Below are 25383 nucleotides of genomic sequence, written 5' to 3'. Positions count from 1 at the left end.
TGTAAAAGACCCACCAGATTTCAAAGACTTAGTACAAAGAATATGAAATAGTTCACTAATAATTTTTATGTTCATTGTATGTTGAAATGATAATCTCTTATTTTGGGTTATATCATTTAAATTGTCACCTGTCTTTACTTTTCTAGAAATAGGACTACTAAAAAATTTAAAATTATATATACAGCTTGTGTTGTATTTCTATTAGGCAACACTGGTCTTAAAGGATGTGGTTGCTTAGTAGTGTTTATGGTGGCTCGTGGACATTTTTCTACAATGAATTGGTGTTGACTGAATAAGCTAAAAAGATTTTCCCTTTGAAAGAAGTTAAAAGGCCCAACACATAATAGCAGTTCCCATCCCCTTTGGGAAGAGCCAGAGAGCCTCCCGGTGCCAGTAGAGGGCTGCCTCCCACCCCCCAATGGGCCCAGAGGCCATGCCTGAGAAACCACAAGGTCAGCAGGGCCCTTTCCAGCAGGCTGCACGTGGCCTGACAGAGCTGAAGAGGAACCTCTCTGGGGGAAGAGGGGCCAGGGCTCCTCTGCAAGATCAGAAGTTCCAGGGCCTGGCTCACACCCACTAAAGGTGGCCAGGGGGCAGAACTGGGAACTCCAGGCTGGGCCACTAGAGTCCCAAAGAGATTCTTGCTACCTGAAGATTTGTGTGGTCCTCCCTCTCCCAGAAACAGTTTTCCAGGTGAAGTATGTATACTTCTGTGGTCTGGAAGAACGCAAAGTCAAATGCTAAGTACTGCAGAACTGTGGAGTCAGTCTGCCATGGGCTGGAATCCTAGCTATGTATACAACACTGCGTGGCCTTAAGCAAATTACTGAACCTCTCTGAACTCTTCTGTTTTCTCATCTGTAAAACGAGGATTATAACTCCAGATCCCACAGCACTGTGGAAATGAACCTAGATAATGAATGAGATGGTGTGGTGGCTCACAAGTTTGATAATCATGTCAGGAGTGGAGAGTCTGGGGCAGTCTGGCCTGGCTCCCTGGCCCATCTGTCCTCAAGGCAAGCTACTTATGAGGCAGATTCTAGGACATCTGCCTAAGCCCAGGAACATGATAGAGGCACATCAGTGACAGACGAGCAAAGCATTCATAACCATAGGACCCAATCCCTTTTTACAAGAAATGAAGGTCCAGCCAGGAGAAACAAGAGAGCAGGGCTGAAAACAGAACTTGGACCCACAGACTTTGCTCTGACCCCACCCTGAAGATCTTACCTGAAACAAGAAAGCCACTGCAGTTTCTGACAAGAAGTCGGAACAGAAAACTGTGACACTGAGAGCTCGTGTCGGGCTTGTTCCCCATCCCCAGGCCCTGCCACCCCTGCCCCAGAGCTCCTGATGGTGCCCCCACGCCATTCCCCCACACTCTCACTCCACCTCCACCCTGGGGCATGGAGCCTGAGACAGGTGTGGGGGTGGGTGGGGTGGGGAGCCGCCAAGCATGGCAACACCAACACCCCTCCTGGCCCTGCGGCCCTACAGCCCAGAGACCCAGAACCAGGGGAATGACCTCTGCCTGCCTCAGGCCATCCTCTTCTTATTAATGGGCACAATACAACAATAATTTGCCTTTTGGACAGACGAGAGGAAGTAAGAAACAGCAATCAGAAAACTTCCTCTTTAAAGTAGGCTAAGCTCAAAGGAAAACAGTAAAGTAAAAAAAAAAAAAAAAAAAAAAAAATCAGGCCCGGTCACCATGCCATCCTCCATGCCTTTCCACCTCTTCCCTGGACTTCTGTAGAAGTCTCCAAGCAGTCTCCCAGCTTCCGATCTGGCCTCTCCCTGCCCACGCACCCCCCCCCCCCCACCATCAGGCCACTCTGCATAAAACAAAGTAACCCTCAGGCAGAAATTGTATCATGCTACCTCTCTCAATGCTTTCAGAACAGGATCCAAACTCCCTAAGCTGGCCTCCCAAGGCCTCTTGCTTCTGAGTTTTTGAGCCTCTCACCTGTCATCCACACAGGCCTCTTGGTCCTTTCCTTGGAGAACTCTGAACTCATTACCACCTAGTACTTGGCTGTTCCTCCAGGCAAGAATACCCACACCATGCTATCAATCCCATCTTGGCTCACTCACCCTTACAGGCATTCCCTGATGCGGAGTTTGAAGCTGTCCTCAGTCGCACATCCCCAACACTTCTCTAGCACACTGCCTTACTCTGTTTCTTTCACGGCCCTTACCGCTACCAGAAGCTGCCATGTAGTATTAAAGATGGCTGCAAACTGACACTCCTCCCACTGAAAGGCCAGGCCCATGACCCCTTCTCTTCATTCCCAGCAGGATCCGTAACCTGTATCATCACGCCACAGTAAAAGTGACGTTGTGCTAGTGCTCAGGTCTGGGACCTCAGAATACTGACATCTACTTCCTGTCTCTTGGAAAGCTCTGTCTGGGAGCACAAGCCACTGCACAGTAAGTCCTACTGCTCTGAAACCAGCACATTGGAGAGGGCACCTGAGAGCCCTCCATTTCCAGCTAAACTCAGACTTCCAGCCATCCCTGCCTCGGTACCAAAAATGCTAGTGAAGCTTGGTGGGCCCTCCAGACCAGGACACCCACTACTCTAACACTGCCATACAGAAAAGAACCACCTGGCTGAGCCCTATCCTAATCCCAACCTACACACGAATCGAGGAACAAAATGGTGGTTGTTTTTTTATGTTACCAAGTTTGGGGTGACTGGGTAGGCAGCAATAGATAGCACGAACCACCCCGTTGGTTTACTATGTCTCCCCACTAGAATGTAAATTATGAAGGCAGCTCCCTTCTGTCTTGTTCCCATCAGTATTGCCCTGGTCTAATACTCAGTAGGTTACTCAAATAAACGTGTTAAATGAATGATTTTCACTTTGGTGGTAGCCAACTTAGTTCCTTTCACACAAAAGAAGGTTAGGCTCAAGCCCTAGTGTTTTTCTTGACTAGCCTGATGATTCTGAATACTCAGTCTCTTGAGATGGGGGCCAGCTTCTTTTCCACTGAGCCAGTTAATACTTTGACCCCAGCCTCCACCAGACTTTGGTTCTAAATCTCAGGGCCAGAGCAGGAGCTCTCAGTAACAACCCGGTGTAACCAGGTACGAGATGGCGAATCTTCTCAAGAACACTTCTGTCACCAGATGCGCCACTACTGTGGTTTTTTTTGGTATGTATTTTTTAAAGTATATTCATTTATTTTGAGAGAGAGAGAATGAGAGAGCGCATGAGCAGGACGGGGGCAGAGAGAGAGAGGGAGAGAGAGAATCCCAAGCAGGCTCCACACACCATCAGTGCAGAGCCCGATGTGGGGCTCGAACTCACAAACCATGAGATCATGACCTGAGCTGAAGTCGGATGCTTAACTGACTGAGACACCAAGGCATCACCACTGTTTACACACTGCTATGAATACTCACAACCTTCTGGGGCAGCTCATCTTAGCCCAGCATTTTCCAGAAGCCTAAGGCAGAATGCCTCATGTCTAGGCAGAAAAATCCCACAGCCCTGGCCAAGCTCTCAGGATTAACACTAAAGCCGGTCCAATCAGGTGAGGGAAAGCAATTCCCTTTAGAGGAAATCTTTCTCAACACACTGTAGTCTTCATCTCCAAATTGATATATCGAACTTAACCCTAGCAGGAAAGGACCTTGAAAGGTCTTCAGGCTTAACCACTTTCATTTACAGAAGAGGAAAAGGAAATCCAAAGAGGTTCATCAGTAAGTTGCCCTAAGTGTTTTAGCAAGTAAGTGAGCCAAACAGCTGGGACTAGAAGGCTGGTCTCCAGTTTCCTGCCCAGAGTTCTCTATTCTACTCTATTCTACCCCTACTACAGCGCTCACACCGAAAATGGTATGAGAAGCAGGCCTGCCTTGGTGAAGACTCTCTCCAGTGTCTCTGCCCCCAGCGAGAATTCAATGCACCAATGACACACCAATGATTCGAAGCCAGGATCTTTTTCCTTTTCCATCTGAGACCTAGTAACATCTGCCTGAGCCGCTCCCACACCTACACAGTGTTTGAGCTGGAAGAGACCTTAGAGATTGAGATTAGATTCCATATCTATTTTACAGATGGAGGAAAGTGAAGGTTCAATGGGACCTAACATAAGCCAGTTTCCCCATCCCTTAGCCCTCAGACAGCTTTCTATCACTGCTCTGGAACATCAGGACACAATACTCAGTGGTGTCCTGGGTACAGAGTCCCCCTCTAGGGCCTCCAATTTCTGCCCTAGGCCTTAAAGTCTTCTCTGCCTTCTCCTCTCAAACTCTTCTCCCATAAGGATGTTCTTCAATTTGCGGGCTGGACAGACTACTATTCTACTTTGTATGATGAAACATACAAAGTCCGGGCCCACAGGCTGCATGCTGGTGTCCTTGTCTAAAGTGGAGTAGGTACTGCCAGTGGACAGCAGTCATAAAGGAACAAAGGTTCAGTATGGCTAGATCTTCTCATTTATTTCTATAACAGCTTATTTTTTTTAAGTTTTTTTTATTTATTGGGCGGGGGGGGGGGGAATGCAGGCTTGCCCATGCACCAGCAGGGTAGGGGTGGAGAGAGAGGATCCCAAACAGGCTCTGCACTGTCAGCACAGAGCACAGAGCCTGATTCGGGGCTTGACCTCACAAACTGTGAGATCATGACCTGAGCCAAAACCAACTGAGCCCCCCAGGTGTCCCATAACAGCTTTACTGATGTAATTCACATGCCATGTTATTCATCTATCTAAAGTACAAACAAAATTCAATGGGTTTTCTTTGTTTCTTTGCATGTGGAGTCTACTCTCTTAAAGAGAAGCTCCAAATTTCTAGGTTTCCAGATGTATTTTCTTGATTTTAAAATATAGGTGATTAAACTTTTTAAAACACAAGACTCATCAAAACCTGTCAGTAGGCTGGATTGGGCCTGAGGACATAAGGTGAGGAATGCCCATTGGTGACTTCTGCCTTTCAGGAAGTAAGCCCCAAAATGACAGCCCCTGAATTGTCTACCCATGGATTTCAGGGCCTGACACCTATAAGTACTCAAAAACTTCTGAATGAACAATTCTGGGCAAGTACTTTGCAAATTTGCAGCTGCAGAGAGAGCCCTACAGCACATTACCATCCAACCTGTTTAAATATTATCACCACATCTGGGGCGCCTGGGTGGCTCAGTCGGTTAAGCGTCCGAATTCAGCTCAGGTCACGATCTCGCGGTCCGTGAGTTTGAGCCCCGCATCAGGCTCTGGGCTGATGGCTCAGAGCCTGGAGCCTGCTTCCGATTCTGTGTCTCCCTCTCTCTCTGCCCCTCCCCCATTCATGCTCTGTCTCTCTCTGTCTCAAAAATAAATAAACATTAAAAAAAAAATTAAAAAAAAAATATTATCACCACATCAAGAAACTCAGTACCTCCTATGGCAGCTGATTCCACATGGGGGCACTGCTGGAAGTTATTACTTGACCCTCTACCTCCCACCTGCCATCAGAGCTCTACCCATAGGGCCACAGGAAGTAGGTCTATTCAAATGCTGTATTTCAGAACCGCCAGCATTTCCACCCACCCCAAGCTTTGATTCTTTGGGAAAAATAATCCTAGCTCCTTCAACCATTCCCTCCTCACAGAAAGGTGCGTGCATCCCAGTGAGCTGCCTCCTCTGTGTGTTCCTGATTTCCTGTCTCCCTCCCACATTCCCTAGCAGCAGCATCCGGCTTCCCACACCCAACTCTGCTCTCACCACATCCAAACTCTACCCCTACACTCAGCTCCACTTCGGAGAAAACCTAAGCCAGGCTATTCCATGCACATAATTGGTATCTCTTCCTCATGCTGCTGTTAATACATATACAGAGAACAGGAAAAGCAGAGGCCTCCACTCCCCCATTCACCCCTAAAGCTGGAGAAAGCCATCAAAGACAGAGTAGGGGGCGGGATTTCACTGCAGACCACATGAGTCCATTTTTTTGACATTCTACTGCTAGTGCATTCCTAAGCACCACAATGTGGGCTTCTTGCTACAGGATTATAACCCCCACTGACTCCTTGATCCCCCTCTACCAGAGTTGCCTGACACCCCAAGACAGGGTCTGAAGAGCTGGCTCTAAGAAATAGCATGGGCTGTCTTCCCATGTATGCTCAGACTCAACAGAAGGGATCAAGGGGCAAAGGATCCAGGAAGACAGAGAAAGGCTGGCTTTGGCACCTGACTTCTGTTTCCAGAAGACAACTTAGGTCAAAACCAAGTCCTCAACACTCTCAGAACTATCACTTCTTATTATCTGCCAGGCTCCGGCTAAGCTCTCATGTTCACCTACCCCATTTCAGCAAAGACTCCAGCACATGAGGACTCCAGATATAACGCCACTGACTGAAGCCTAAAAGTTACCAACCTGTCTAAGGACACCCAGTTGCTAAGCGGCTGGGGCTAACGCAAACTGCGCTTGACGGACTCCCAAGGCTCCGTTCAACCACCCCATTCTACTTCTTCCTCCAGAGGTGGAGTGAAAACTGAACCAGAGTGGGAGCCAAGAGGCTTGGGTTCAAGTCTCTGCCTTTCTCTGAACTGTGTTTTTGAGCAACTCCTACTTCTTTTCTAGGCCTGAGGTATACAGCCTGTAAACGAAGGGTTTAGATTCAATGACTTCTGGGGTAGCTCTACATACTCCTTCCTCTCACAAAAAAAGGAAAGGAAATCCCAGCCCCTGAGAGCACAGCAATGGGGACAGAGCTGACAACTGGACACTGGGCTGGGTGAGCATCCTCAGGAACTCACTACAGCAGCCTATCTGTGGGCAAATGCAGACCCACTACTCCCAGCACAAGTCTAAAAACAGCTGAATTAAGCTGAAGGGAGGTGCCTCTAAAGGAAAGAAACTTCATGCATGTGGCTATCTGTGGAAAAGCCTGCAGAGCTGCTGACAGCAGGCGGCCTAAGCCTAGGAAGTCCTGTGGCACGGGCGCCTCCCCTGGTGGGGATGGGAGTTGCCACGCCACCTGCAAGCCTGTCCCCCTGCCACTACTTCCGGCGCTTCCTCCTCTTTCTGCTTCTCCTGCTGCATCAGTGTCAAGCGGGCTGGTGGCTCTAAGCTCAAGCATGAGCTCAGCTTAGGCCGGTACATCAGAAACTGTGCTTCTTCCGACAACTGAGATGCATTCCAGTAGTGCGGCCTTCTGAAAGGTCAGAGAAATCCCATAAACTGGAGCTGCTTGCTCCCTACGCCTAAAGGATGACAGCTGATAATTGCCCAACAGTTAAGGAACGACTTGGGAATCTGCTCCCTTTTGTAATCTGGGAACCTTGCCCCAAAAGATCAGGCAGGAAACCCCAAACCATCTATTCTTAAGAGGTTCTCATGTGGCCAGAGTAATCTTTCAAAAAAGAATCTGACCATGCCACTCTCTCATTTAAAATCTTTGATGACTTTCCAGGGCGCCTGGGTGGCTCAGTCGGTTGAGCATCAGACTTTGTCTCAGGTCATGATCTCACAGCTGTGTTCGAGTCCCATGTCAGGCTCTGTGCCGACAGCTCAGAGCCTGGAGCCTGCTTGGGATTCTGTGTCTCTGTCTCTCTCTGCACCTCTCATGCTTGTGCGTGCTCTCTCAAAAATAAACAAACAGTAAAAAAATAAAAATAAACTGTTCTCTGGTTCTTATAAAAAATAAAACAAAAATTTAATGGCTTTCCACTGCCTTCCAGTTAAAATCACAATTTATCTAAATCATCTACAGTACAGCCACAGGGAATTTACTCAATTCCCTGAACCCCAGGGCCTTTGCTCCACCAGGAATGAGCTTTCTTTCTAGTCTTTTTCTCAAATAACTCCTATCTATCCTTCCCATTTCAAGCGATTTAGCCACTGCTTCCTCCAGAAAGAATTCTCTGACCTTGATTGACTTAGGTGCCCCTGCTACACTCCCAGAGAATCTCACCACCTTCTTACACAGCACCTTCCATACTGGATTGTGAGTGCATGTGCTTCTCTCCCAGCACAGATTTGTTATTCACCACAGCATCTTCTCTACCAAACTCAAAACGTGCTGTGAGGCTGTCAAAGTAAGAGATTCATCCATTCATTCACTAATTAAATGTTCCCTGAGCTGCCTACTATGTGCCAGTCATGTTGTAGACGCAGGGATAAGCAGTAGCCAAATATCCAAGTCCCTGACTCAATGGTGATTAAGGGTTTAAAAAGAAAAACGAAGCAGGGTAGGAAGGATGGGGATACAGAGTACGGGATGGAGGCCTGCTGTTTTATACAGGGTGGTCTGGGAAGGCCTCTCCATCACAGTGTTACTTGAACAGGAAGCTGAAAAGAGTGACGGTGGGAGCCATGTGGCTGAGGAAAGAGCATTCCAGAACTAAAGCCCTAAAGCAGAGAGTACACAACCTACTCTAGGAAAAGCAAGGTGCAATGCTGTTGGAAGGGAAAAGTGGCAAAAGATAAGGTTAGAGCACTGGGGGGGGGGGGGGGGGGGGGGGCGGGGATGGGTGGTGTGGGAAGCCACATCAAGTGGAGTCTGAGAGGATGAACTCAAAGGACTTGGAATTTTATTCCACGATGAGAAGCCCTCATGAGAGGATCTTGAGCAAGAGTGACAGGAGACCAGGTAGGAGACCACTGCAGCAATCTAGGTGAGAAGCAATGTCGTATGGATCAGGCTCGCAAAAAAAGAGGTGGTAAGAAGTGTTTAGCTACGGATCCAGTTTTTAGGAGCCAAAAGGATGTACTGGTAAATTAAACAGGTGGCAAGGATGACCCCAAGACTCTCAATCCTAGCAATTAGGAGGATAGTTCCATACTAACTTCTGAATCTCACTTTCCTCATCTGTGAAGCTGGGATAAAAAGATAGCCTGTTTGGCAGATGACATGGGCTAGAACATGTCAGGTACCCAATAAGTGGGGACTATGGTATCACTATTAACAATCTTGCGATCACCAGGAGCTTAACTAAGCCGGTGAAAAGGAGAGCAAAAACCATACAGAGCCCAGGTGGACCATTCATCCAGAAGGTTCCTGGCTATGGGGGGACTTCAGTTCCTCTGAGAGGGTTGCAACTTCATTTTCAAGTACAGAAGAGAAAAGCCTACCTTGAATTACTGGAATGCATGTCTGGAGGGTAAGGTGGTTACCACAAGTACGGAGGGTTATTACAAAGTGCCCTATAAACAGGACCTCTGATGGAGGGGCTCATCTGGGTTTACTAACAGTACCTCATACTGAGATGGAGAAGCCCCTCACTGCATGTGACAGATTTAGATGGCTGGCTTTACAAAATTCATCAATAAAGACCCACGCTCCTCACACCTATACCTACAGCTTTGCCAGTCCAGAGGTACAGCCAACAGAAAGGTAACAAGTCAAGAACGTCCCTGGAATTCTCAGAAAATCCCTCAGGGAGACACCCTAGGCTATCTGCCACAAGTCGGCCAAATGGCCCTGGTAACTTCTGCAAATAGTGTTACCTGAAAATTAAGCTACCTCCTGATTATCCATACTCAGTTAGTAAAGTCACGAATAACTCCTCAGATGAGGTCACTGAAACCACTGTACACGTATCTGGCTTTGGAATGCATCTTCTGGAACATAAATCACTTACACCTGTGTGGGACATTTTATCTAATAAATGAGGCTACCCCATACTTGTATTAATTTGATCCTCGAAACAACCTCAGTACAGAGATTAGTCCCATTCTGTGTGTAAGAAAAACAGAGGTTAGGCAAGCTAAGGTCACCAAGTGAGAGAAGACACAGGGACTCTGCCCCTATTCAGATTTAAATCACCTCTCCCTCTGCTCCTTCACCTGGCTCTTTCCTATGCTTTCATTAGCCAGGTGTCAAAACTTACTTCCTTTCATGAACCCCCAGCAAGGTAAGGCCATCCTCTCTCCTGACCACTCTGTCAGGTAACTCTGGACTAGCCAGGGGTGTTTGTGAGCCCAGACTGAGGCACCTGTAAGCCCTCTTGAGGCCCCAGCACCCTAATTACCCACTTTGTGAGCTTGTCTTGGATTTTGCAAACAGGGGCACTCCCATCTGCCGAGCTCTCCATTTTAAAGAGGTTTTTGTGGTTTCAGGCCCGCTCCTCCTCCTCTCCCTGCCGGCCTCCCTTTGGGAGGGAGTGAGTGCTGAGTAACAGCTCTAAAATGCTTACTCTAGCCTAGGTCCCACAGCAGTCAGTGGGTGGGTCAGCCAAGAGACTCCACCCCTCAGGAGATCTAGGGGTCAGACTGCAGAGACCAACCCTAGCCTGACCAGGGAAAGGTCTCCTTCCCCAGGCAGGCACTCACTGCCCAGAGAAGTATACAACTCAACTCCCCACCCCCTACCTCCCCTTCAGAGGGTCCTAACTGTGTGCTTTCTTTAGAAGAGAAAGAAATTTGAACTGCAGGAAAACAGCTTTAAGCCCTCATTTATGGAGGCTAACCTAGCAGTTCTTAGCCAAGGGTGCACAATATAAACAGTTATGGAACTCATCACCCCTGACCAGTAATTCCTTAATAGTCATCTAAAGTGATCAGATTTCCTCAGTTGTCACCAAAGTATCTTCTTGAAACTGTTTCAAATCAGAATCCACACAATGCATCTGACTGATGTCTCAAGTCTTTTTGTCTGTTAACAGTTCCCTTTTTAAAAAATGTCATTTATTGGTTGTTTGTCCTGTAGAATCGCTCACGTTCAAAAATTAGATAACTGCTACCTCATGGTCAATCTGTTCCTCTACATCTACACATCTACGGTTTTATTGGGTTGGGTTCAGTTCTTTGGTGGGGGGAGATTTTCATAAGCAGTGCTGTGTGCTTCCTAATAGGGTACTACAAGGCACATAACGTCTGCTTGCTCCGCAATGTCTGATATGCACCCCAAGTGATCCACCGAGGTTCGTGAAGCCAGAAGAGTCTAGCCCTCTCAGGACTTGGATTCAAAACTGGAGTTCTTAACCACCACGACAGACATACACGTACACATACAAAAAGCTCTCTTTTGGTTTCTTTCTTTCATGAGAAAGGATTTCTTGAAAGAAAGTTTTTATGATACTAAAAATACTGTGAAGACATTTAGACCTAATCAGATTCCTTCATTTTTAGATGAAGAAACAGAGGCAGAGAAAGCATGGGGGTGGCTGGTATCCACAAGGCTGGTCACCAGCAGAATCAGAAGTGGAACAAGCATGCTTAATAATGGTCATCACTTATTATAAAAAGTATTAAATAGCAGTTACTGGATAGGCAACACTTATTAGATGGTCTGTGCCTGGCATCATACTTTATGTGCCTGGCTTTATAAACGTTATCTTCCTTAATTCTCAAAACTCTTTGAAATAGTTAATTATCAATATTCTCATTTTGAGAATGAGAAAATAGTGGCTCAGAGAGGCTGAGTAATTCACCCAAGATTGCACAGCAAGTTAGAGGCAAAGCTCAATATATACAAATATCAAATCATGATGTTGCATACTGGAAACCAATATGTCCATTATACCTCAATTAAAAAAAACAGCAGCAGCTGCAGCAAAACAGGTAAAGCTGGGATTCAAAATTGCAGACTGTATGATTCCAAGGCAGAGAGAGCTCGTGCTTCCTCCCAGTCCACTTCTCAAGGTGGGGAGAGAAGAGGCCAAGGTCTGGAGGAGCTCTGATGCTATGCTGAAAACTGATACTCCAGATCCACAGAGATGCCCCACCCTAGTGCAACTAGGAGGGATCTGGGAAAGGGCCTAAACCTAGGAAGAAAAGTAAAGAAAGAGAGTAGAGGTTTATTTGGGGCCAGCTCGGTGGGGTACAGAATCCCTGGGGTTGCCCTGGGTTAGCTGGGATTGTGTCTTCTTTATTTTGTGCCATCAGTTAGCTGCACTTCAAAGGAACACACACAAAAAAGTGATGCCCAGAACATAAATACTCAAGGCTGAGACTCTGCCTAGGCTTTCCTTTACAGTCAAGAAAAAGACCACAGCACTGCTTAATTTTCTTATGACATGGAGATGAAGGTGCCACACAACCAACCCACTGATTCCCCCTGCTGGGGCGGGTAGAAGCTTGTGGTGATGACCACGTTCAAGTCTCAACCCACTGCACATGCATTAGCCACAGCAAACTTTTAGTTCAGTTATAGCCTCTCCCCACTGCCCCGAGAGCACATGGGCACTCTCCCAAAGGTAGCTTTTAATGAAAGGCAAATAAACAAATTAAAATTTATTTTTAAAACATGCATCATACCACATTCCAGAGCAAAAAGAGCCAATTCTTTGGGTCAGCAACCTTTAAGATTATCCATAATATGCCCTTTGTGTCTGCGGATAAGCAAAACTCCATTTTAAGGAGATGGGTCCCATGTATTTCACAGACTAGTGACACAATACCAGAAAAGGAAAGTACTGCATTGTCCACTGCCCTTATCTTACAGGTGGAAAAAACGGAGACCCAGAAAAAGTCCTGGAAAGCCCCATAGTCTCCCAGTCTCCCAGGCACTGGGCTACCACTACAGTGAATGATCACAACCCCAGGAAGCAAATAAATCATAATTTAATCCCTCTTATACAAATGGAGCTCAGACACATAATGGCTAAGCAACTTGCCAAGGAGGCACAACTACCAAGTGGTAGAGCTGACATTTGAGCCAATGCAGTTTTAACCCCAGAACCTTTGCTATGCATGTATCATTTCCCATCCTGCTTCTCTCATACTCAAAACTGAGTTGTGGCTAGAAGGAAAAAATTTTAAACGACTTCAAAATATTCTAGGGGAAGGAAATACAAAGAGCCAAAATGCAAATCCTGACTTGAAAACTACAAATGTAAGATGTGGAAGCTTAAACCAGAATAGAAAACAGCACAAGAAAGGGGGATATTGAAAAACATCTTTTATTACTAGTTACTGCATGTGTTCCTTAAAGAACTAAAACACTAGCATCTGAGCCAAAAGGAGGGCTAAAAATAGGCATTTGCAGCAAGCTTTGGAAGCTTTTAGCTTTGCTTATGAGGCACTCATTTCTGTAGACTCCCAAAAACATATGCATCACAGAACACACAATTTCCCAAGACCACACTGTGCACTGGTGTCACATTTAAACCTGTCCAAGCTGCAAATAATATCAGGGCTGAAAAAATGGCCTTAGCAATCCATGTGGACTCCAAAGAAAGGGCCACCATCTAACCTTATCAGACAATTCAGTCACAAAATTCTCCCTCAAAAAGCACCCAAGCCCTAACAACAGAGAAGCTACTGAATTAATTGAGAGTTAGTCTGTCAAAGACTAGTCCAAAGGTTCAAAAACGGATGAGTAGACAAAACACTTTCTTGCCTTATGATTCCAGAAAAACAAGAACAGAACAAAACTCCCAGACTCAGAATTTTGCTTTGGGCACTTAAAGCAAGTTGGCTTCTCCACTCCAAGGAAAGGCAAGATGCCAGCCAAGCTGTCTTCTTCCCACGATCAATAACCCCAGTGACGCACCCTATCAAGGGCCCCTGCACTTGCACAAAATGCCAGCTCAGGCACCCAATACCACCTGATGTCATGGCTGATTTAAAACCCACAAGGCAGGTTCACCATTAGCTAAGCAGCAGCAGCCAGGGTGAGTAGCCCCATTTAAACTTCTGAAGAGTGCTCTCTCCTGGGGATGATTATACCCCTTTGAGTTTAAAGAGGGGGGAAGGACCAAAGACTGTCTTAAAAGTTGCCTTCCCTCCCACTGTGGGTGGATCGGGAGGGATATGCAAGAAAATGGGAGGTTTCAGCACTGCCCTTTGCATAAGAGGGTTCTGGAAGGGAAAGGGGGGAAGGGGAGAGGGCAGAAGGAAGAGAACACAGTTTGAGGTACTATTAGTAAACCTCAAATGTCCCCTCCTCCAAATGAAGCAACCTTAAAAGAAATAAAATTGCAACATGACATTTTCAGAATTGGCTGTTCTGGTTTCCCTAGGACTAAGGGTGATTCTAATCCCTTGAATGTGAAGGCATTAATCTCCTTCTTCAACTTTCCCCATTTTGATGGTTTAAACCAGTCAGCTTCAACCAGCGACTACAGAAGAGGAACACTGAAAAAGCAGTAACGCTACGGCCACAGGCCGTCATTATACTACAAGCGGGTTTGGACACTGGTCCACTTCAACAGGACCCAAAACAGATCCGCTGTGCCTCTCTATGCGCCGGCAAAGGGAGGCGGTAGGGCGCGCCCCCCACCCAAGCCGACGATGAGTCTCGGCAAAGGGAGGCCCAGACGAGCCTCCAAATTCTGCACCGCCTCCCCGTCCCCCCTCCCCACGCTGACACGGCTCCGCCGGGATCTCCCAAGTGGCCGGGTCCTTAGGACCGAAAATCCGAGCGGGGAGAGGGAGGGCGCGGGGAGCGCCGGCCGGCAGTCACATGCCGCTCCCCGCGCGGGGAGGCACCACGTTGTCCCGGCTGCGGAGGAATGCCGGGAAGGGGGGCCGCGCACTCACACTCGCGCACACGCACAGTCCGGGCCGCGCCGCGCCGCCGGCCCGCACCCGCCTTCCACCCCCAGCGAGGCGGCGGGCGCCGAACGCACAGGCCCAGGGGCCGCGAGCAGTCCGCGGGCCGGCGGCGCATGGCGCCCAACTGTCACCCGCCCGCCCAGCCCGGCCACTCCCTCCCCCGTCGCCACACGCCCCTCGTGTCGCCGCATGCCCCTTTCCTCGCCTCACATTTTCCGCCAGCCCCTAACTGGATCCCCGCACACTCGCCATCCGGCTCCCTCTCGAGGCGGAAGGTCCCCGGGATCGGGAAGGGAAACCACCGAATTCAATGACACGTTGGGTTTCCTCTTCTCATCATTCTCCCCGTAACCGACCCCTCAACCCGTCACCAATGGCGATTCTACCGCCTATAATCGTCTACCAGAGAACAAAACTTGTTAACTTTTAAATCCCGAATCCGTGTGGTCGGTATCAACTCATCACCCGGCGCTTCGCTGCCCATGACATATGCTCATTAAACATTTACAACATGGGGACGATCGCAACGCTACCAAAACGGGGAGCATGGGGCGGGGTGGGAAAAGGGGCTTCCCAAGAAGGGGTTAGGCTAGAAACGGTCCTCGACACCCAACACGCGGAGGGAGGGGAGTAGGTGGGCCCTTTTCACCGAAACCAGCGCCCACCCTCTCCTGGCGAGGTAGGCCCGGACCACGCCGTTGCCCACTAACCGCTGAGGCCCAGGCGGTGGCCGCGGGCTCCCGAGGGCTGGGCCCTCCGGCAGGGGCAGCTTCCCGAGTATGTCGGGAAGGAGGGCACGGCGACCCAAGAGGCAATTAAAAAAAAAAATCCCGAGTCACCACTACCAGTGGCGGACCCCCGGGCCCTAAAGGCCGCTGGGGGAGGGGACGCCCAAGTCCCCGGAAGAGGTCCCTGGACCCAGGATAGCAAACAGGGAGACCCACCTGGAGGGGACTGTCCGTTCACCGTGGCCAGGACCGGCGGCAGCGCGTTCTTAGTCCACGGGTTCACCTTGGGCGGAGGGGCCTCCACGAAGTCACGGCGCCCTGCGCCCGCGGCTCCGACCGCTCCTCCGCCTGCTCCCGGCTCGCCGCCGCCGCCCTCCTCCCCGTCGCTGACGGCCAGGCCCTCGGCGCCGGGTGGCTGCGGCGGCCGCGGGCTCTCGCGCTCCAGCTGCCCGGTGCCCTCCTTGTGTGGCTTGGCGCAGGGCGGCCGAGATCTCCGGGCGCCGCCGTCCGGCTCCCCCCCGCCGACGTCGTTCGCCCCGGGTTCGCCCTTGCCCTCGGGCGGCGGCGGCGGCGGCTTCTTCCTCACTAGACCCCCGTGCTCTTCGGCCTGCAAGAGCGTGGCGCCCCCCGGCAGCAGCGGCTCCACCTGAGTGGCCATCTGCGCGCCCGCCCCCCCGGAGAAGCCGGGCGCGCCCGAGGCTGCCTCCCCCGCCTCGAACTTGGCTTTCAGGGCACCCGCGACGCCTTCCTCCGGGGCGCTGGGCCCCAGTCCCTGCGGAGAAGGGTCGGGGTTCACGCTAGGCGCGGCCCCCCTCGCGGTCGGATGCAGCCGCCGTAGATCCGAGGCCCACTGGCGGGGCGGGGGGGGGAGGAAGGCCCCCCACTCTGCGGTCCAGGCCTCCTCGGCGCGCGTCCCCCCCCGCCCGTTCCTCGCAGGGCGCCCCCACCCCGAGCCCGGCAGGCTTCTCGTCCCGTCCCTCCCTCCCCCCCGCCGCCGGGGCGGCCCGGGCTTCCCGGCTCGGGGGCTGCAGCAATATGGACGGACGGGGGAGAGGCGCGGCGAGCCGAGGCGACCACGCGATCCGCGGCAGGCGGCGGGCGGGCGCGCGCCTCGCGACGCGGCGGGCGAGGGGAGGGGACGGCGCCGCGGGGACGCGCCCGCCGAGGCCGGCCCTCGGCGACGGGCGGGCGGGCGAAGGCAGCGGGAGCGCGCGCGCACAGCCTCGCGGCCCCGCCCCTCACCCCGCCCCTAGCCTCTGACTCCTCGGAGCACCTCCCGGGCTGGGGGGTGAGGGGTGCTCCGACCGGACGGGGGCGAGCACGTGCCTGATGCAATTCGGGAGGGAGGGCATTGAGGGGGGCAGGAGAGGTGGGTGGGGGAAGAGGGGGAGGTGTCTTAAAGGGCCAGCACGTCAGAGCGTTCGCAGGTGGAGCACATGGGAACGGGCCACGCGGCCGACCCGGCCTGCTCGCGCTCTTTAGGCTAAGTGCACCGAATTCGGGAGAAGGAGCCATTAACGTCATGCCGGATTTACAGAGTGAAGGAGAGGGGTGCCCATCCACTTCGAGGACGCGCCGACGCCGCCAGCTCCCTGGCGCCCCGCGGGCCTGGCCCCTCCGGGCCCGCCCGGGTGACCTTGGGCGAGTCGCCCTCACCTCTCCGGGCCGTACTGGGCTCCTCCCCGCGGCCCCGGACGGCCAGGACACTGCCCGGAGTCCCGGAGTTCGGTTCGACGCCCGGCCCCGAAGGCAGGCCCTTAACCCACGGGGACAAGAGTGCCGACGAAGTGGGAACGGAATTACCAACCCCCAACCTGGCCAGGCCCCCAAAACCTGGCCAGGCCCCCGAAACCGAATATTCATGGGCAGGAAATGTTTTTTTTCTAAAGAATTGCTTAGGGCGGAGTTGAACCAACGTGATAGGGACTCAGATACCTGAGATTTTATTCTGGCCCTGGCCCTGCCCCTTACCAACTCTGCAGCAGTCATTTCCTCAGTGGACCTCAGTTTCTCTATTGTAAAACGAACCAGTGGTAAATGACAGTGATTTCAAACTTCAATGCACATTCAATAAATATTTACTAACCTCGTACTGTGAGAGCCTGAAGGGTTCTAGGAAAGGGAGTTTGGCAATCAGGCGAACAAGGTCTCTATCCTGGAATTTACACTCCGAGGTGGAGAAAGACAATGAACAGTGATAAATGCTTGTTTCCTTTCTATGAAGACAATAACTACTACAGTGGTTGGTTAAACTAGATCAGCTACTTCAGTATGGATGATGAGGGAAAACCTTGAATGCAGATTCCAGATGTTTTCGAATGGAATATGTCTGGGATGGGACCTTGAAACCCGCAAGTCTAACAAACCTCCTTGGATGCTTACCCATCTGGTGGTCCCACACTTCACTTGGAGAATTCCTGGTTCTGACTGGCTGTGATCCCACCACCTCAAGACATAACAGCCTGGAATGTTGGCCATCTCCAAGGCAAGGATTAGAATACATGACCTGCTGGATATGGGAAAAGGCTTATTGAAAAGCCTCTTGGAATTGCCCCAGGGGACGAGGCTGGTTGTAACCATGACTACTGGGGAGAGGTGCTGTTGGGGGATAATCTGACGTCTAGTTCCAGCTCTTCCATAACTTGCAACTCAGCCTCTGCACATTGGTCAGCATTCCAACCTTCCATGGGCACCCCTTTCCTGGTGGTGAAATGGGGGTAAAATTATGCCTAACTTGCTTCTACCCTCTCAGCTTCTGTGAGGGGTCAAATGAGACGTTAGTCAAAGTGCATTGTAAATTATAGAGACTGAGACTGGTGCTTCAAAAGAGGTACCAAGGAAGGTAATGATCACAGGAATCTCAATGAATTTGAGCAGGATTCTTCATAATTGTATTATATATGCCCTTAATCGGAAGGTAAATTATTGTACCTTGCCACTGGAATGCACTATTTTTTATCATACTTAACTGGTATTTCCTGAAGAGGTTATTCACACTAGACCTTCTCTGAACCTTGTTAATAAGGGACATTATGGTCATTGGTCATTCTTTTCTATGTGCCTATAGTTGGAGTTGGAGGGTAGAGGCGCCCCCATGTAACTTGTGAGGGGACCAGGACTGTGTGCACAAGTATCCCATTCACAGTACCCAGCCATCAGTCTGAGCTGAACAAGCACCACCAGGCCTGCTGTTTGAAGGCTGGAGGGGCACTGGGATCTGCATGCACTGGGCCTGCTCTGCCCCAGAAAGGGGCTCCTAAACACCAGTGCATCATTTTGCAAATGGGAGAACTGGGGCCAGAGACAAAATAAAAAGACTACATCTTAAACTAAGGCTGTTAGAGCTGGAAAAAGGAATCTCAACGATTACTCAATTTCCTTGTTTTGCAGATGAGGGCAGAGAGGTTCAGAGAAGTGAAGTTATTTAAGCAAGGTCACACAGCTAGTTCATGGCAGAACCAGGTCTCACACCTGAATTTCTTGATCCTACGTCCAGTAGCCTTTTCTACATAAAATGTTGGAATTGGGATTTGAATTCAGGTTTTTATTATTTTTATTTTATTTTAATTTAATTTAATTTAATTTAATAATTTTAGAGAGAGTGTGTGAGCAAGAGAGGGGCAGAAGGAGAAAGAGCATCTTAAGCAGGTTCCATGCTGAGCATGGAGCCTGTTATGGGGCTCGATCCATGACCCTGGGACCATGACCTGAGCCGAAATCAAGAGTTGGACACTCAACTGACCAAGCCACCTAGATGCCCCTGAATTCAAGTTTTTAAAAATTCCTGACCCAATGTGGCATTCTATATTCAGTTCTAAATGTTAATAATGACCAAAATTAGTAGTTACTTTTACTGAGTAGCAACTATATGCCAGGTTCTATGAGAAATACTTGACATTCATTATCTCACTTAATTCTCACAATAACGCAATGAGATAGGTGTTAATTCTGGCCACAAATAATTATTGAGTCCCTACTATGTGCCAGGCATGCCAAGGCCAGGTAGCTGTTATCTTCAATCACAAATGAAGGTGACTGAAGTTCATCAAAGAAAATAAGAAAGTTAGGTGGGTGTCTGGAGTCACAGGCAGCAGCTGAATATCAGAGTGACCTTTTTCAGGGCAGTGTAACTTCCCAGACCGTATCCTTACCCCCATACCACACTGTAAGGCCTGCCTCTCTTCCTTCCATTGCAAAATTCACAAGTAATTATGGAGAACCCATCAAATACATAAGCCTAGGGAAGATCCTAAAGATATGGAATCTTGTTTCCCCCAAAAGTAAACTCTAATGGGGGGGAGAGGGGCAAGTAATTAAGCAATAGTTCACCTCAGGCCAAAAAGGAGGTAAGACAAGATTTGCTTTGGGCAGAAAGTGACAAGAATCAAACTAACTTGTGTGGCACCCAGGGCTTCAACACCCCATGTGCTTAAAAACACAGAGACACACAGTGAGAAAATCAAACTTAAAAAATAAAAATTATGGGGGTGCCTAGGTGGCTCAGTCAGTTAAGCATCCGACTTCGGCTCAGGTCATGATCTCACGGTCCGGGAGTTCGAGCCCCGCCTGTTTCAGATTCTGTGTCTCCCTCTCTCTCTGACCCTCCCTCATTCATGCTGTCTCTCCCTGTCTCAAAAATAAATAAACGTTAAAAAAATTTTTTTAAATAAATAAATAAATATTATAAAGTGGGTCCAAATACCTATTTGTATTTAATTATGTGCTTGTTTGCTCCCAGTGCTGACAACTTCCTGAAGACAGAAGAGGCCACATGAGGGACAGATAGCCTAGAGACCTGATTGATAAGCTGCAGACCATCTCCGGCTTTGTTGAATGACTTTGGGCAGCCTCTTTGCCTTCCCGGGCTTCCATTTCTCTCTCCACAAAATGGGAAGCATAATACCTGCCTCTCTGGCTTATCAAGGTGAAGAAAGGTACAGTTTCCGTGAAACTTCATTCTTTTGGGGGAAGCATTGGTAAAAGGTGGTGAGGTTCCTTGAGTTATCTGTGTTAGGATGAAAAATTTTAATACACATAGATGTACGGTTTTTCTCCTCTTTCAGTTTGATATTCCAAAGGACCTTGTGTTTCTGAAAGAACTTGGGCTGTATAACTTATCTTCTGATATCAGGGGCTCCTGGGCAGGAGGCCTCTAAGCAGACGTGGAGGAGTGGGTGGGGTCAGCAAGGGAGGGGCCTTGGCCTATACGAACAGTGCCAGCTGGGGAGTGTTTTTCCAAACTCTGAGAACTCTTGGGTTTTTTGGCACATGCCACAAAATTTATTTCACTTCATGGGAGGAGGCTCAGCCTAGATCTCTTCTTGTGAAGTAAATGCAAACGGCAATAGTTAACTGAGGTGGGATGGCGGGGGTACTGTGTGTTCCCGTAGTACCTCGTTAGCCCCCAGAGCAACACAATTTGTGTAAGTATGATTATTCCCATTTTACAGATGAGGAAGTAGGCTCAGAGGCAGCCAAGCCTCCCCAGGGGGTTAGTAAAAGAGGAGCATGGGTTTGTAATGAAGAAGGTCTGACAGAGAATTTAACTTCCAACACATTCACCACTTGGACGCAGAGACAGGCCTCACTTCAGCCTCTCTCTCCTCCATTCTTCCCCCTTCCCCCAGCCCCACGCCCCTCCCTGGCATGCCTACACTCCTCAGATGGTCTCATGATGAGCTTGTCCACTGATTGTCCCCCGCCTCCCGCCTCGATGCAGCCTACCACACTGCCTGAGCCAGTTCTCTGGACTCTTTCATGAACCGAGCCCTGCCTCTGCTTAACAACTCCCATTCGCTCCCCTCCCTGTCCTGCTGCCTCTACCACACCCAATACCCCAGCAGCAGTGGACCACTCACTGTTTCTTTCCTTCCACAAATATTTATTAAGCATCCACAATGTGTCAGGTACTGCCTAGGCCCTGGACATAGAGAAGTGAGCAAGATACACAAATTCCCTGCTTTTGGGAAGCTCCTGGTCTTACACCCTGTGGCCCCCACGCTTTCCTGCCTCAATTCATGTAAATTCTTTCACTGTGACATTCCTGTTCATAGTGAAGTCCTGAGTGTGAATCCCAGCTTGACCGTCTGCTGACTTTGAACAAATATTTAACTTCTCTCTAAGCCTCAGTTTCCCCATCTGTACGTTGGAGATGATAATACTACTTATCTCATAGAGCTCTGGTGATTTTTAAAGGAGATAATGTGTATAATTTAATAGGACAATGCTTGCACATAGTATGCAGTAAGTAAACATTACGTTTCGTTACTTTTATTATTGCCAGTAATGCCATTCCATTTCCATTTGTCCAGAATTCTACTTATCCTTCAAGGCTCAACACAAAATGCCAACTTTTTCACAAAATCTTATTTAATTTCCAGAACTAGAATAGATTTCTCCCCACTCTTTTTTTTAATTTTTTAATGTTTATTTAATTTTGAGAGAAAGAGAGACCACATGAGCAAGGGAGGGACAGAGAAAGACTGAGACACAGCATCAGAAGCAGGCCCCAGGCTCTGAGCTGTCAGCACAGAGCCCGACGCAGGGCTCAAACTCATGAACGACGAGATCATGACCTGAGCTGAAGTCGGACACTCAACTGACTGAGCCACCCAGGCACCCTGATTTCTCCCCAGTCTTAACTCCTAGTGGCAATTTCCCTAAAGCATATAGTATTGTTTATTTCCTTTCTGCCCTCAATTATGGTTACTTATAAGTATGTCTTATCTTCCATCTAGATTATGTTTCTTGAAGGCAGGGATTGCATCCCATTGTTCTTAGTGTTTCTTATTGTAGTCATCAGTGGTGCCTTCACAGCAGGCCCTCAGTGTATTTTCTGGACAAATGAATGGATGAATGAATGAATGAATGAATGAGTGCAGGATCGCTCCTGATCACATCAGTGTTTCAGTAACTAGAATGATACTGTCAAGGGCCAAGTGCTAACTTTCATGTATACTTAATATATAATGTAGATAATAAATGTTTAGTATAATTATATAAATTATATATATACTTTGAAATGATAAAATATAATGCGAAAATAAAATGTGCTAACTTTAGCAAACAAAGTATTTTAAGTCTAACAAAGCAAAACGCGCATATAAGCCCACAACCCAGAGGCACTCACTGGCAACGTGTTGGTGTATTTTCTTCTGGTCTTTTCTCTATGTATATTTTATCTAATTGAGGCAGTACTGCAAATTCAGCAGTTTTATTTCTTGCTTCCCTGCCTTAACACTGTATTATGAGCACTGTCCCCACATCATTTGCAAATGCCCTTCACACAGTTAGTTGTGTCATCTATTGAGCACCTATGGTTTGCTCACATCTGCCCATCTTCTGTTTGTGCCACACTGCATTTCCCAAAGGGCTTTCATGGAGACAAGACAGATGTGATTGTCTCCAATTGGCCGCTGAAGACCTGAGCCTCACAGAAGTTCAGATAAATGCTCTAGGATCCCAGGACAGCAGAATCAGGATGAGAACCCAGGTCACACCCTCTCATTCCAGACCCCTCCACCATCCCACAGGAGATACACACGCATTGGAAATGCAAACCTCCCACCACACCAGTCAGACAAACTCAGGTAACCATGTTCAATCATTCCAGTGACTGGAAACATCTCGGTTCACGGAGGCAGGTAGAAATTAGCAGCCAAAACAAAGGCAGACAGCAATTTTCCTGGCAACATGACCATAATTAGTCACAAGTACTGAGCTCCCAGAAGAGAAGGGCCCTGACTTAGGGACTAGAGTGGAAACAATAAAGGGCAAGACATGGTCTCCGCCCCAGGGAACAAAATTCTCTACACCAGCACGGTGTTCTGTTCACACACCACTTGCCTGTCCTTGGCCTATAGCACAGGGGAAAAAAGGTAAAGGGTTTGAGGTCAAAAGAATTAGGTCCAAGTTTAGGTTTGTCTACTTTCTAGCTGCGTGATGTTAGGCAAGTTACTTCACTTCTCTGAGCTTTATTGTTTCCATCTATAAAATGGTGAAAGGAAAATAGTTAGCTGATAAAATTCACTATGCTTTTGAGAACATTAAATAAACCAACATCTGTGAAAGAGTTTTATAGTCCCAGCTCTGCCACCTTTCAGCCCTGTAACCTCAGGCAAGTTCCTCCTTCACCTCTCTCTGTGTCAGTTTTCTCATCTGTAAATTGGAGATGAAAAAAACACCCCCCTTTAGGGTTATTCTGAGGATTAAGTGAGTTAACACATGCAAAGTGCTTAGAACAGTACCTCACAAAGAGTACATACTGAACAAATGTTCCCTATTATTTTTTTTTTAATTTTTTTTTTCAACGTTTATTTATTTTTGGGACAGAGAGAGACAGAGCATGAACGGGGGAGGGGCAGAGAGAGAGGGAGACACAGAATCGGAAACAGGCTCCAGGCTCTGAGCCATCAGCCCAGAGCCTGACACGGGGCTCGAACTCACGGACCGCGAGATCGTGACCTGGCTGAAGTCGGACGCTTAACCGACTGCGCCACCCAAGCGCCCCTCCCTATTATTATAGTAGCATAGAATCAAGAGAATCATTCTCAAAAATCCCATAAAAAAATCAGAGCAAGTGTCTAATCTATAGATGAGGAAACCAATCCTCAGAAAGATGAGGTGTTTATCCAGAGTCCTGATGCTAATTGATGGCAGCTTCAGGACTTCTCTAGATTCCAAATGCAATGCCTTCCTTCTCCAGATAATATTCTAGCTGTTGTAAGCTGTCAGCCTTCTGGCCAATTTCAGTCCACAGGCATGTTTTGTTTGGCCCACACAGTATTCTTTTTTTAATTGAATTTAATTGTGATTAGATGGGCCCAGCACACGCTAGTGAGCCTCAGGCCCAACCCCTCCTCTGGTGTTTGTGACTCCCAGCCAACCAGCCGACTACCCTTATTTAGATCCCTGCACAGGCTGATACAATGCCAGTCACTAAACACATGGTATAGACAAGTTCTGGAAACTAAAGGGGAGGCAGAGAGGAGCACAGGCCAGAGGGACAGGGACGAAGTAGTCAGGGAAGCCTTCCTGGAGGTGGCTGTACTTGAGTTAAAGCTTAAAATTAGGGAATGGGCTTTGTCCAGTATAAACGGTGTGGGGGGGCAGATTGCTTTAGCATTTGGTGACCTTCAGGGATGTTTATGAGTTTCCCTGCCAAGGCTTCCGCAGGCCTTTCCCTTGGTCAAGAAGAGAAAAGAAATAAGCTGCCCCTTATCTCAGATCAGGCCATGCGACTCAGGAGGTCCAGAGTCAATACGCATTGTCACTGTTTTTGAGTAATTGATCTGTGTCATCACCCCTGAGTACTCAGCACCATGCAGGACACCTGGAGGGAGGTGTGATCACATGAGCTGAATGGAGTATGAAGGATGGCCCCTGCCCTCGATGATAATGATAGCAAGAATAATAATGATAACGGCAGGGTCTGTAGACAGGGGCTTTTTTTGTTCCGGGTGGCAGTTCCCAAGGGAAATTCCCGAGAATGTGAATAGATAATCCACCAAGATGGAATCTGCCATCAAACTATTTGGGAAAACATTGGGCTTACTTAAGCAATGTTAAATAAATGTTTTGCTCTGGGGTGTCTTGGGGCCTCTAGCATTCATGGTAAATCTCTCAGAAGGAGAGCATTCCCCAAACTCATGTGACACAGAGCAAATCTGAGAACCCCTTTTGAGAAACACTGACTCCCTTTCTGCTGGGGTGGAGATGTAGGGATGTAGGAAGAGGTCTGGCCCTGCTGCTATTTCTTATGGAACCTAGATAAGTCCCTTTTCTTCTCTGGACTTTAGTTTTCCCGTTAAAAAAAAAAAAAAAAAAAAAAAAAAGTCTGAAGGTCCTGGAAGTTTCTTCCCATCCTAGCAGTCTTGATAGCAGTTTCTAATGTTTCATACCTCTATGACAAAGAGGATGAGTGCTGGTCACAGGAATGAGGTGGGAAAAGGCTGTGGCAAGCTGATGAAGCCTCCTGACTGCCTGTCCCAGTGACAGTCACTGGATCAGAGAGGTTTGCCAATTCCCACAGGGTCACACAGCACTTGAGTTTCTAGATTTGTGACACATGGTAGGAAGGGGGGAACCTCAAATAATGTGAGTGGTCTAATTACTTAATGTGGGTAAAGTGCGTAGAGATGATCCCTAGATAAAGACAAGGGAGAGCCAGGCTCATTTTGTGTGAGTAGCACTGCCTGATGCATTTTCTGCCAGCCTCCAGGGTGATGGGGC

At 48.6% G+C, this 25383-nt stretch overlaps 1 protein-coding gene and 1 long non-coding RNA gene across 6 annotated transcripts in view; one reads left to right on the top strand and one right to left on the bottom strand.

Moving 5' to 3' along the window:
• Positions 1-16145, bottom strand: part of LARP1 (La ribonucleoprotein 1, translational regulator) — a 56693-nt gene extending 40548 nt beyond the window's left edge. For all 3 annotated transcript variants that reach the window (XM_086700564.1, XM_086700622.1, XM_086700681.1), the window contains exon 1: positions 15370-16145. In XM_086700564.1, coding sequence (XP_086556690.1) covers positions 15370-15811 — 442 coding nt within the window. In that variant the 5' untranslated portion in view covers positions 15812-16145. The remainder of the gene's footprint in view (positions 1-15369) is intronic.
• A 404-nt stretch (positions 16146-16549) lies between these two features.
• Positions 16550-25383, top strand: part of LOC147584147 (uncharacterized) — a 68545-nt gene continuing 59711 nt past the window's right edge. For all 3 annotated transcript variants that reach the window (XR_015249115.1, XR_015249121.1, XR_015249136.1), the window contains exons 1-2: positions 16550-17638; positions 19892-20087. This is a non-coding gene — a long non-coding RNA (uncharacterized LOC147584147). The remainder of the gene's footprint in view (positions 17639-19891; positions 20088-25383) is intronic.

Source organism: Puma concolor, chromosome A1 (assembly GCF_028749965.1).
Source record: "Puma concolor isolate L17-30 chromosome A1, mPumCon1.1.hap2, whole genome shotgun sequence".
NCBI lineage: Eukaryota > Metazoa > Chordata > Mammalia > Carnivora > Felidae > Puma > Puma concolor.
This window is presented reverse-complemented; position numbering and strand designations above follow the sequence as displayed.